The 13,499-nt window shown below is 46.4% G+C and overlaps 2 protein-coding genes across 2 annotated transcripts; both read right to left on the reverse strand.

Annotated features, from left to right (window-relative positions):
- Positions 1 to 2,360: 2,360 nt before the first annotated feature.
- Positions 2,361 to 3,242, reverse strand: HOO65_090190 (uncharacterized protein; the record flags this gene model as incomplete). Its single annotated transcript, XM_071001634.1, has 1 exon — positions 2,361 to 3,242. One exon carries the CDS (start codon positions 3,240 to 3,242, stop codon positions 2,361 to 2,363), a length of 882 nt encoding a protein of 293 aa, XP_070856076.1.
- A 4,284-nt stretch (positions 3,243 to 7,526) lies between these two features.
- Positions 7,527 to 12,342, reverse strand: HOO65_090191 (Vegetative incompatibility protein HET-E-1; the record flags this gene model as incomplete). Its single annotated transcript, XM_071004420.1, has 4 exons — positions 7,527 to 9,614; positions 9,674 to 10,303; positions 10,364 to 11,746; positions 11,815 to 12,342. The coding sequence occupies 4 exons, from the start codon at positions 12,340 to 12,342 to the stop codon at positions 7,527 to 7,529; spliced, it is 4,629 nt and encodes a 1,542-aa protein (XP_070856077.1).
- Positions 12,343 to 13,499: the final 1,157 nt, after the last annotated feature.

Raw genomic sequence — 13,499 nt, forward strand, 5'->3', positions numbered from 1 at the left:
AAATGTTTGCTGCAGCTTTTCCCTCATCCCATCTCGTTCAGGGGATTGATTAGAGTAGATAACTAGGGCCTTGGCAAGCCGCTTGCTTTTATCCTTATTTTTGCTTCCATTGTAACACAGCACTTTTCACAAGCCAAATATCTTAGTACTTGATTTAGTTTATCCTCCTGATCCTTCTTAGTTATGCCTCTTTGCCGTTTCTCTACGGACTATGGTGATATGTGGTTAGGGGCAATGCCGAGCCGAGCTGTCTGAAGCCTAGGACGACTGAGCCCTTGTTGTTCAGCTCTCTGCTTGACATGAGCCTCCAGTGCATAGCTCTGGCCTGGCTGTATCTCTATTATTTGTTAGTACGGCTCGGAAATACTGGCTCTGAGTAGCAGTCTTTCAATAGCTCTTGATATTTATTGCATGTCGCTTCGCGCCTTCTGCCTACCACCTGTGAAGAATTCTTGGGGTCTCTAGATAGGAGGTTAACTGGGGAAAACGTATAAAGTATGCTTCCTCCACGCTGCTACAGAGGATGGAGACATCAGTATAGCGAGCTTCTGCCCCAAAGCTACGAAACTGTTCATATTGTTGGTGTTGACAAGGCGTCCAATTGTCACAAGGAGTTAGATTTGAGAGAAGGTACAACATCTTTGAGGAATAGCGGAGGCCCAATCCGACCATTTGAGATGGTTCATTTCCAGAGTTGGCAAAGATCCAACAGCCCACAACTTCCCTGAGATCCGCAAACATCGCAACCTAGGCAGTACGAGGGGATTCGAGATCGTCCCTGTTGATTAGGAGTGGAGTGTAGTTCGAAAAGCCCAACACTATAGGAAGAGGTAAAAGGCTATAAGCAATATGATCTAGAAGGCTAACCTAAAAGATTGTCCTTGTCCTACATTTGGCGTGAAAGATCGGGATATCGCAATCAGCCTTATGAAATCATCTTTCCAGCAATCAGAATACCAAGTTCCTGCTACTGGGGCTCCTTTCAGGACTCTAGTGCCCAAAGGCCGGCTGCTACTTGATGGTGGAGAGCAAGAATTTGTATTCTGGACCTGATCATTGAGGGAGAATAGGGGCAAAAAGTGAGCTGATAGTTGTGATTACAACGGAATAAATAGTCAGACATGACCTGACGAGGAACAACGTTAACGCTCTGATTTCCCTGACTAATGCGGAATATAGTCTTCAATAGGGGCAGAGGCGAGCTAGAGAAACCACAAGCGTTCTCACATGCCTCAACTACGGCTCTACAGAGTTGTCTAGCTACATAATGAGCAAGCAAAAGAGCAAAATTAATAGGAAGAGGGGCGGGGAAAGTGCTTGTTCTTGAAACGTCGTATGAGTTCTTCAACCCCTTATCAACTGGTCGCTTGGTATGCAATCTGTGCCCAGATATTACCTAGAAACTATTAGCTTTGACATGGTTCTTTACGAGGTACGATATTGGGCGAGAGAATAGAAAGTTCGCTTGTAAGGGCTTGGCACTGCTACTATAAGTACTAGAACGATGAATTCTTTTATTAAAATACTCTCTGTTCCTTGACTAGGCGATGTAGTCTGCTTGAATGCTAGTTGCTAACGACGGTTTCGATTCATCCTAACATCTGGTCTTTGCTTTTAGCTGTTTTCTCTTCTTCCTAAGACATTGGATCTACATTTGAAATCACTCACAAGGCTCACGCGATGGAGAGTACGGTCGAGTCTTTTTAGAATGGCTGGCACTCGATTGAACGAGGAACACCCCCATGTCCATGTAGACAAAACTTTGTAGACTTACCAGTTCTCGCGCGAAGACCTGTACCAGAATAGCCAGTCTCAGATAGAGAAAATCTACTGTGTTTGAGGTCCTGCCCTGTAAACCATCCTATCTATACGTTCTTCTCCTATCTTCTATTTCATCAATATGATCAACCAAGCGGATTTCAAACTTGAGATCGTATGGAGGGAACACAAAGCTTCCGTGTCATGGAGGGAAGAAAAAGCAGATATGTGCGTCATGAGGAGTACTCGTATACATGAGCACAAATTTACTAAGACCAATCACCTTGATACAGCAAACGATGTATGGGCCGCATTGCGGGTTCACCATCATGCATGCAGTCCTTTCATGCGGCTATACGAAGATATACATACATATACATGGTCATGCCTAGCCCGGCATCAGCTCTATTTTGCTAGCCGAACAACAGCCCCAGCTTCCAAGTTAATATTCAACTAGTTGACAAACAAGTGTGCTTTATGGTTGGGATTGGTAACATTTGGTCAATGAGAAGGAGCGTATATAATGTATGGGATATAGGATGTTCTAGGGCTTCGTATCTGAATCTCCATGAAAGTTTGTCCGTCTTCTTTTCAGCAAGCCGCTACATGCTGTCGTCGGTCTCGTCCAGTTCGGAGTCGCTCATCGCATCAGGCAGAGAATCCAGAGGATCGTGATTGCTTTTGGACGAAGAAGCCGAGGGATCGGGATTGCTCCCAGCTTTTAATAGGATTTCTTTAACCTCCCAATATATCTTGAAAAGCGAGGTCATCTCCTTTTCCTTTATTCCAGCAAGCATCTTTTCTAGTGTATCTTCCTGCTCTACTTCCTCTTCTCCACTGCCAGGCAATGAATGGGCTGCAGTGGCTAGACCGTCGGAAGATGCCTTTGCCTCACTAGAAGTTTCGTCTCCCGACGATGCAATGGAAAAGTAGATACGCTCAGCATCGAGAGATTGGTTGATGCTGTTGACATAGGCATGTCTCCTTAGGCGTATTTCCTGGACCGGCTTGGTGGTCAGCTGCAATAGCATCAGATATTCCTTGAAATCAAGGATAGAATTCCACTCTTCGTCATCGGGGAAAATTCGGACCTCTTCGTCAACACCAAGTCCACGATGACGGCGGATATTGCCAACCGCCTCATCGGTTTCCAAGCAGTGTTTGAGGTCAAAGCTAATCCACGCCATGTCGTCAGCTTTTATGTTATTCCTTTCCGCTAAATCCACGTAAGCCTCTGCTAGGCTGAGCTTATCATCATTGTCAGGCTCCTCTTGGTTTCGGACAGAATAAATGTTAACAGCTTTCATCTCAGGGTAGAAGCCAATCAAGTCTACAAACTCGATAGGCCCGCGCTGCTTGGAGGAGAAGACGGCGTGCATGTTTCCTGTAGTTGCAATTCTGTAGTTGCGGTCTTCAATGATCCCAGCCTGAGCGGGACAGAGAAGAGACAGGGCCAGAGACAGAAAGGATATAGTGGGCTTCATTGCTGCTGCACTGCCTGGACAAATGGATTAGGAGAGTTGGAATGGTCTAGGGATCAAGAGTGAAAGAAGGCCCCTGTGTTGCGATAGTACAAGAGCAAGAGATTGAAGGAGTGTGTAAAGAAAGACCCCGAGATTCTTTTGCACCTCGGTATGAGGGCATATCATGGCTTATTAGTGGTTTCCAAGCTCTTCCCCTCCCACTTCGCGAATTTCGAGTTCTACTTTATCACCAAGTAGGCCATTGTCGGCAGTAGACTACTCTAGTTTCATGCCGCTAATTGGTGCAAGACGATCTGGGCACATGACGAGTTGTTCATTGTTGCTGTGATTTCATAGAGCCCCGTGCATTTCACCAAGCGTGGTAGAGGCTCAAAACCTGCCATTCCTTATTTCCGACTATAAGAAGTTTCGAGGCAAATATTGTGCGGCAACATGATGATGAATGCCCATAGATGGGAAGCAGATCGGGTGATGGTCTTGGATCAAGCATCATTCGAAGAATTTGGACAACTGCATAGAAGACACAAGGCAAATCTCGGCTTGAATGCTAATTTGCGATATGGCCCGTGATCATCTAGACATATTATCAATAACTAGATGGGCTTTTTGCGTAGATGTGGTACACAGACTGGCCTTCTTGGTTGTACGAAAACGAAGTCACTATGAACAGCAGAGGTGCCTTGGCTGCGGGTATGTGACTTGAGTTGTAGATCCAAGTATTTGGGGCCTGGTTTGGTGTTTGGCTTAGTCTTGTGATTGCAGTCTCGTCAAGCAAGAAGGCCAATCACAATACGAAGGCATAGCGCACCTATCTATTAGCATGCTGCAAGTTTCTAGACCACTACTACGCGCAGCATTAGTCTCGGTCGTATCTCGTATCATTTAGAACCAGCATTGCTAAATGGGAATAGAGATATAGCCAGAGGCCGTACAGTACCTCTGTGGAAGGGTCCTGGCTACTGGGGATCAGTGCGCCTTCTGAAAACTCAGCGTTCGAGAATTCCAGGGCTACTGAAGCAAAGATTCTCAAGAATAGCTCGGGGTGGGATAGCGCCAGGCTTAGAGTAATGACGAAGCATCATGAAGGAATACAAGTAGAAGCAGACGTGGCCTAGAAGATGCGAAATCGAAAGCCCTAGATGTAGCAGTATTGCTGGCGGGAATCTGCATGATCGTTAGTTGCCACACAGAAAACAAAATCGACAACTCCACCAACTCCTTCACCAGCTTATATTCGAATGATAATGATGGGTCTAAAGTTTGCTGTGCTGGGTATGAGTTGGCCCAGGCACCTTCTATATAACCGGATGCACTATCACCCCCTCGTCTCGTTCTCGCTGTCTTTCCTGCCTTCCGCCAGATGCTTTCACCGATAGATTGAAGGAATCAGTCGGAACATTTCTTGGCATCCATTGTGGCATTACCATGATACAATTAGTATGCTGTGTAAAAGCGCCCTCAAGCATGCCAAGCAATATCACTAGCCATGTTATGTGCCTATAGTTAGGTCCACCCACAATGCTCTATCTACAGATTGATATTAGGATAGGAGGAGCAAAGCCCCCATGATCTAGTGCAATTGATTGTCTTTGATAATGCACGGAGCAGGGTGGGCATAGTGTTGGAACTGTCAAGGGGCGTAGCCCAGCACACGGTTTTCTAGAATGTGGCTTATTCCTCACAGGCCAGCCCTGCGTCTTGCATCTAGAAAAACAAAACTCTGAAGTATACGAAGAGTCAGTACACCCAAGCCAAGAACAGCAGCTGCCTCGATCCCCTTTGCATTACAGCCAATCATTGATATCGGCTCTATCGTGAGAATCAACCTTGTGGCGAGAATCAAAGCATCTAGGCTAAACTATTGTTTTTTGAGGGAATCTACCCAAGATTCTACAAGAAAGATTGGCACTATACACAGCCCAAGTTTGAGTCTCTTCGATCTCGTGGTAGTAGACTAAGCATATGGCATGGCATATGTTCTTAATGCTTCTGGAATAGTGGCGTAGCTTCGGTAATATGCCTAGAACACTTCCCTTCCAAGGGCTAGAAGGGATTTGAACATAGTCAGTACTTTGAATAGCAACGTCACAGTCCTAGTCTTTAACTATTAAGAGCACTTTGCGGACTATACCGTCGACAACCAACGGTACTACTCATATGAGTGCTTTTGATTATACATCACTCATCGCCACCCGTAAAGGTTTTGGAATCACAATATGCATCAAGGCTATGACTCTCGCAAAATATGTGACCCAACCCAGACAGGCTCCTTGCAACAAAACTACACTAAGTCCGCCAGTCAAGCAGTAAAGCAGTAAGGGGGGAAAAGTGCTGAGGAGCAGGCTCACTGCCAGCATAGGCAGCCCAGTTTAATATCAGCTCAAATATACTTGGTAGTTTTCAGATCCAATTTTCCATTTTGTATCCCTTATCCCCTTATCCCACATTCCATATCCCACATCCCGCATCCATTCATCTTCCCTTGCATTATTCCTGTAAAATTGTGTCTAGGCTTGCTGCCTGGTTGCGAGTTCCAGCGTAGTCAAGGCTGTGTTGGCACCGCATCTCGTGGGTAAGCTGCATCTTGTCATTGATCGCTGATTAGTCTTTAGGACCTAGCGTTCAACGATTCCATTATGGACTTCCCTTCCCTAGTTTACATTGATATTTCTACATCATGTTACCCGGTCTATCTCCTCCCTCCAAAATGACATTGGCCCAGGGCAATCTCCATCTTCGTGACTCTACAAAGCTGTATTGTCAGTAACCTCAGTCAGGGTTACCAAGATTGCTGACTCTGATCCAGTTCGCCCAAACGTTAGGGTTAGTATCAGACATCAAGGGGTTTCTTCCAAGGCCCATGTGCTTGGTCTAGAACATGATGGTGATGGATATATAAGCCGGCTGAGATCCGCTCCTCGGACTAGACTTAGATAGACATATAACGACAATGAGCAATCACCCATTCTCTTTCTTCTTCTTCTTCACAGGACATTCAGTACGTCCTCCTAATAATCACTGTTATGTATACACTCTTATTGGCTATGCTTAAAGCCTGTAACTACACTGAACCTGCTATCAGATGGACCTCGCTCTACATAATAACAAGCAAGCAAGCATGCGTAGGCTAGACGCTTATCAAGAATTCTCGTATAGGAAGCAACTCTTCATAGAACTGAGTCTCCAATATGCACCTCTGAGCGAGCTGTATGGCTAGATGCCGAGGAGACACGGCTTCGTAAATTTCATTGCTCTATCTTCCCAAGACAGCCAGATCCTATAAGGGCAGAAGTATTACATCCACAATAAACTCTTTAGTCGTACTAGAGGGCACTGGTATATTAAGGCTACAGCAGTGCTGCAGTGGTGTGGTGTCCGCAATCCTATGTAAAGCCCGGCGACATCACCACGTCGTACTCGGCTCTACAAGTTTTAGTTAACTAGCTATTTTGACGTCTAGCTTTCCACACTATTGCCTCTAAGACTTCTCCGCATCCAGACTCGAGGTATCTCCTATTCCGGCTGAGCCTACATTAGCTGGCCTTCCTTGATATAGGCTAAAACTCGCGGAAGTCAAGACGTGAAACAAAGGGTCTACTTCATGAATCAAGTAGTAGCCGAGCTTATCAGGCTTCCGAGTCCAATGAGCCCGGCAAACATTATAGACTTCATAAGAACTTTAAAACACCCTCCTCTCTACAATGGATCAAAATAGGAAATCGACTTGGATCAATACCCGTTCCATGCTGATATCTTTGCTCAACCGCGAAGGACATTTCAGTATGTCTTCTTCTCTAGTCTACTGTTAATACGCCATTATCAGTAAAGGCATGTTAGAAGCTAGAAAAGGCTATTGGTGGTGCATTTAAAACTGCCGTCGTTTGCGTGCCATAGCCTCTCGTGCGCAATATTAGGACAGATATTGCAGACTATAGCCCACTGTGTGGCCAGAAGAAATGAGTAATATAAGGTAAACCTCTTGTCAAGGTTTACTGGAGTTCAAACTCAGGATACCAACTATTTATCCATCATACAACATAAAGATCCTGCTTTAATAGTGATGGGGGGTCTGAAATAACCCATGTAAATGCAAGTAGTAGATGTTGCTAGCTTTCAAGTGAAGGTATGTATTGGGGCGATATGATTATCTAGAGATTGAAATGGCCCAACATAACGGCGTTACCTAACAGTATCATCGAGCAATGCAGTACCAATGGTGAGCAAATCCTAATGTAGACATATCTACGCTTGAATTTTGCTATCAGGCAATGCTGCACCTAGGTCCTAGGTCGCGGGTGTCTCATCCTTCCCACTAGATTTGAACCGCATGACCAAGACACTGCCGGAAGTGCATCCTAACCCGACCTTGGTGCCTGATATTGTTAATACTGAAACACTGATTCGGTACCATGGAGGCAGCCAAAGCAACTTTTGTCCATCCTTCGTAATCCATATGCCATCACTAGTGATACCATAGCCTTGGATACAGGATTGGATCAAAGAGGATTGGTCATTTGGTGACAGCGAGGTCAGCATGGGCTCATTGATGTTTATGACCCCGGCTTCCGTAGAAAGAAGCAAGTCATTGACTGGGTCAAACGAAAGGAGATATATAGCGCGGCCTAGTTGAAGAGTCTGCAAGCATATGCCAGAAGTCGCATCCCAGATCTTCACTGTCATGTCGCCCGACCCTGATGCCAGTCGCTTTCCATCATTTGAAAACGCAACTGACACCACGCGTTTACCATGGCCCTCGAGGGTCTGTAGACACACGCCAGAAGTCACATCCCAAATCTTGATCGTCTTGTCATCCGATCCTGATGCCAGCCTTTGTCCATCATTCGAGAACACAACCGAAGTCACATCACCACCATGACCCCAAAGAGTCCTCAGGCACGTACCAGAAGTCGCATCCCAAATCTTGATCGTTTCGTCATTCGATCCCGACGCCAGCCGCTGTCCATCATTCGAAAAAGTCATTGATGCCACCAAGTCATCATGGCCGTCAAGGGTCTGAAGACAGGCCCCAGATGCCGTATCCCAGATCCTGGCTGTGTAGTCCGAGGAACTCGATGCCAGTCTCTGTCCATCGTTCGAAAACACAACCGAAATCACCTGATTTTCATGACCCTCAAGGATCTTCAGATACATGCCAGAAGTCGCATCCCAGATTTTGATCATCTTGTCCTCCGACCCAGATGCTAGTCGCTGCCCATCTTTTGAGAGTGCCACTGATTCCACACTCCTACCATGGTCATCAAGGGTTTGCAAACATGTAGCAAAAGTCGCATCCCAAATCTTGATGCTGTGGTCATCCAATCCTGATGCCAGTCGCTGTCTATCATTTGAAAACATAACTGGGCTCACCCAGTAATCATAGCCCTTTAGCTTCTGCAGACACGCGCCAGAAGTTGTATCCCAGATCCTGACTGAGTTGTCTTCTGACCCTGATGCCAGTCGCTGCCCATCATCTGAAAACACCACTGATCTGACCCAGCTGGTATGGCCCTCGAGGGTCTGAAGACATGTGCCAGAAGTTGCATCCCAAATCTTGATCGTCTCGTCATCCGATCCTGATGCCAGTCTTTGTCCATCATTCGAGAACACAAGCGAATTCACATAACCACCATGGCCCTCGAGGGTCTGTAGACACACGCCAGAAGTCGCATCCCAAATCACGATTGTCGTGTCCTCCGATCCTGAGACCAGTCGCTGTCCATCATTCGAAAATATCACTGATCTCACACTGCCACAATGAAAATGGTCAAGGATCTGCAAACAGGCGCCAGAGGTTGCATCCCAGATCCTAGCTCTCCAGTCATTCGACCCTGATGCCAGTCGCTTTCCATCATTTGAAAACGCAACTGACAGCACGCGTTCACCATGGCCCTCAAGGGTCTGTAGACATACGCCAGAAGTCGCATCCCAAACCTTGATCGTCTTGTCATCCGATCCTGATGCCAGCCTTTGTCCATCATTCGAGAACACAACCGAAGTCACATCACCACCATGACCCCAAAGAGTCCTCAGGCACGTACCAGAAGTCGCATCCCAGATTTTGACCGTCTTGTCCTCCGACCCCGATGCTAGTTTCTGCCCATCATTTGAGAACACTACCGATGTGACGTAATCATAGTGGCCCTCGAAAGTCTGCAGGCAGGCATTCCAATTTTCTCCAACCCTTGGCTTCAGTTCAATCCAGTCTAGCTCTCCCTGACTAAATTGTTGTCTGATTAAGCTGTTGGTAGGGCTAAAAACCAGTGCTGATGCGTAAACTTGCAGAGGAGCAACTTCAATAATCTCTGCATGGGAGAAGAGGAAACGACGCGCATCTTTGACAATGTTGTGAAGGTCGTGGCATGGCCCCTCCTGCTGCAACATGTTAGATTGTGTTGGGTTGAAATCTTTGCTCCCAGTATAGGGTCACTTACCAAATAGGCCTCCAACTTTTCTATTGCTCGTATCCCAGCAGGGATGCTGTGTATGAGGCTGAGAGATTCTAGCCACTGAAGATACTGTTCCTTGAAGAAGCCTAGAACTCTTTCGTTTTCGCTAACCATCACACCTGCAGGAGAGTCGCGGAGATGGTCAATCCAGAAGACGCAAGAGTACTGAATAGCGGCCAACGGGTCGGGGTCGGGAACCAAAGCCTGATCAATAGAGCATCCGGGGGCTTCTAGACGGTAAATGTCACGCTTCAGCGTTTTGCCAAGAAGACTTAGTGACCGCACCAAAACCATTTGATGTTCGTGTGGAGCTCCCAAAGGCAGTATCTTGCCCAAGGCTTTATTCAACAAGTAGTCCTTTGCCGACTGGTGCACAAAAGAAACGCGGTTGTTATGGAGCGTCAGGAAAGAGCCACATGATCTGATGACCTCTTCAACATACTGCTTTTCATAGCTCTCAGGTGGCTCGACAAGAGCATGTAGCTCCTGCAAAGTGACATTTCGGTATAAAATCAAGGTTTTGGCCAAGACAGCCATGCAAAGCTTGACATCTTGTGTTTGGGAGATTTCTTCCAGCATCCGCCCATACAAAGAATCAAGCCCGGGCGGAAACGACTTCAGTTTATCAAGTATGTGTCTTTTTCGAGTACTTGAATTCGAAAGCTCTTGACAAACCAGGGCTACCCAGAGAAAGTTTCCTTTGGTGTTCGCCCTCAAATGTTCCAAGACAGCGGTCCTCATTTCGTCATCGTACTTCTTCTTTTGTGCCAGCTGATCCACCTTGGAAAGGATAAAGGACTCAACTGACATGGAGACAGAATCTTGGTTTATTTCGAGATGAATCTTGACCTTTTGCTTTGCATTATCCATGCTCTCCTCGATGTCCAACCAATTGCGGCTTGACACAATCCATTTAGCAAGCGAGGGCTTAGTGATGAACTCTAGTAGGCGTTGCCGGTCCACGCTACACTCATCCAAGGCATCGACAACTAGGATGGGATTCTGCAAGGTTGGGTCATTCAGCATAGAAGTTGCTATTTCACAGAGCTCATGCCAATAGTTTGTCTCGTTGAAGAGTTTCTTCCCCATGTAATCGTACGGCTCTCGCATGCGTGTGATGAGCAGCGGATATTGACGTACAAGGTCGTGAATGAGACCTCGTAGCACAGATATAGCCGTGTTTAGGTGACTGCCACCGCTGGCTTGGCAAAAGAAATAGGAAAGTGACACTGACGGGTCCCGCTCCAGCTCATTGATGACACCGCAAAGAAGCATTGTCTTGCCTTTGCCAGGGTCTCCCTTGATCCAGAGAATCCGAGCTTCCCTTTCGTTCTTGAAACGTCGAAACTCTATGTGTTCTAGAAGCCATTGATACGAGTCTTTCAGCAGACCGCCGTTTTTCTCTTCAATTTCCTTTTTGTTTATCCGGGGATCGGTTAGGTAAAGGTCTAAAAGGCATTGCTTATCCTTGTCCCGTCCGTGTCCGCTTAACCAGATTTTCAAATCTCGTGTTGCTTTATCCATGTTTTCTAGGTATTTTGTCTGGGGCTGCGTTTCTATGTCGATATTGCGTGGCCATTCTGTCTGAACCTGCGTCCCCGAATCGATGCTTTGTAGAAATTCGGCTTGGTGCTTTATTTCTGTGCCGATATTCTGCAAGCTTTGTCGTAAAGCGTCTGCCGTGTCGTTGAGCTTCTGTAGCGCCATCTTGACATCTTGGGTGTTGTATTGTTCCGAGCAGCGTTGCACAGCTTCTTCGGCTTCTTTAATACTAAGCAGCTGGTCTGCCCAGTTGTCGATTCGAAAAGCATCCCCGAAAATAGTGGCGGCCTGGCTGCGGTGATGAACACAGATGCTCCTCATTTGATACAAGAGGAGCCTCTGGAAGAGCCGTGTGATTTCCATCTCCAGCTTCTCTCGCAATGCAACCGTGGCTGTCTCGTTCTTGTTCTTTTCAAGCAGCAAGCCTGCTAGCTCCCAGTACCACTCCATTCTGCATAGGACGTACTGTATACCCTTGCGGTTTTCGAGTGCTTCAGTGACAGGGTTTGACAGAACCTATCCCAACGTTAGCCGAAAACATTACTCCAATAGTTGTCTTCCACCAGCAAATTCCAATGACATACTTCTATGCCGATGCAGAAAGCGGCCCATACAGCGGCGGCTTCTGGGGCAGCACGTGCGGCTCTATCTATAGTCCCCCTGACAGCATTCATCGCTTGTAAACCATGGTCGATTTCTTGCTTGAAAGAAGCTTCCTTCTTGGTTCGGTCAATTCCATCGCGAACAAACGTTTGTATTTCGTGTGCTGTAAGCTTCCGGTTTGTGGTCTCGTTATCTTCGATTCGATCGGTGGACACCGTATTTGTCTCGCTGCGGCGAATATTTGCAAAGGCAATCTCCTCAAACGCCTTCACCAACTTTGGCTCCTCATCGTTCGAATAATCGTATGCCCGATTCCAGATTCTTTCTTGTAAGCAACTGGGCTTTGGCATTGGTTCGGGCTCGGTTGGCAGTGGAAAAGGTGTGTCCGGTTGTGGTTGTTGGACTGGAGCGCACTCTGGCTGTGCTGTCACATGTGAGGCAGGTAGAGACGATGTTGTCGAGCTAGCATTTCGAGCCTTAGATTCAAGGCTATGCAAGTATCGCGCCATCTTCACTGTAGCGCAAGAGTATGCGATATGATGGTCGATGATTGCAAAATCAAAATAGTGAGGTAGTTCGAACGGCGATTGCAGAATGTGAATTGCAGAATGTGTGGACAGAACTGAGTTGTTGCTCAGACGAGCGCCTGTTAGACCAGTGACATTATGCTACTAGGGTTGTGACGCTGAATACCCATGTATGCTAGAAGAACCAACCAATGCATGATCTTCACCATTGATTTCGCCCCCGCTACGCTCAGGAGATGCTGTAGTGGACCATGAAGGATTATTAAGAAAGTCTCCTTCAAAAAATTGATAGGCCATCTGAGAAAACGCTCCCCCATCTACGCCTGTGAGGAGTACCTCGCTGCTCTTTAAGAAGCAAGACTCATGTAACCTAGACGTACCAGGCTCAGCTCTGTGTTGTGACTGTGTTTGTTGGCAGCCTCTCTGCGCATCACTCTTTTTTTTTCTACTAATGAGGCTAGGATGTCGCTTTTATCAAGACATAGATAGTTGAGAGCTACCAGGCGTGAGAGGGGTAAAATATTGACTTGAGGAAGCAAAGATATCACAGCAAAATCTTCTGCCTCCTCTAAAGGTGAAGGACCAAAAGAATAAGCACTTTTGATTTTAGAACTCCATCGCATTAGTCTAGCTTTGTGCCGCGTTCGATCTTGGATTAAAATTGGCCTAGTTTGATCATCACTATGGCCATTATATCACCGTGTGCTTGACGAATTTTTCTTCATGGCATTGGAAGTCGTGGGATGCGCAACAGCAAGTCGCTAAAGTCTTGATGTTGTCATGAGTTGCTTGCATTGATTACATCTCCTTTTCTTCTCCCTATTGCAGGAGTTTGTTGTGATATGTGGAAGTTTTCGCATGATCTACCAGTCCAAGTTCTACTTTCTCTACTCTCCTAGATGCACTCTGTGCCAACCCTATATAGCGGGTGGGTGTTCACCCATAGGGTAGTGTGCTGGAGAGTCGACGCTTCTTTGGTGGGTCCTCGGCTAAATTAATGGATATTTCCAAACACTTTGGAAGAAGGCCTTCAGACGGTTTAATTTAAAAGAATCCAAGAAGAGAAAAAGCAATCAATAACCAAGGACCAGTAGAATTCCTCCCTCTCAAATACATTAGAATCACTCGAGTTTTTCGTA

Source organism: Ceratocystis lukuohia (genome assembly GCF_044167205.1).
Source record: "Ceratocystis lukuohia strain C4212 chromosome Unknown Supercontig9_pilon, whole genome shotgun sequence".
Lineage (NCBI taxonomy): Eukaryota > Fungi > Ascomycota > Sordariomycetes > Microascales > Ceratocystidaceae > Ceratocystis > Ceratocystis lukuohia.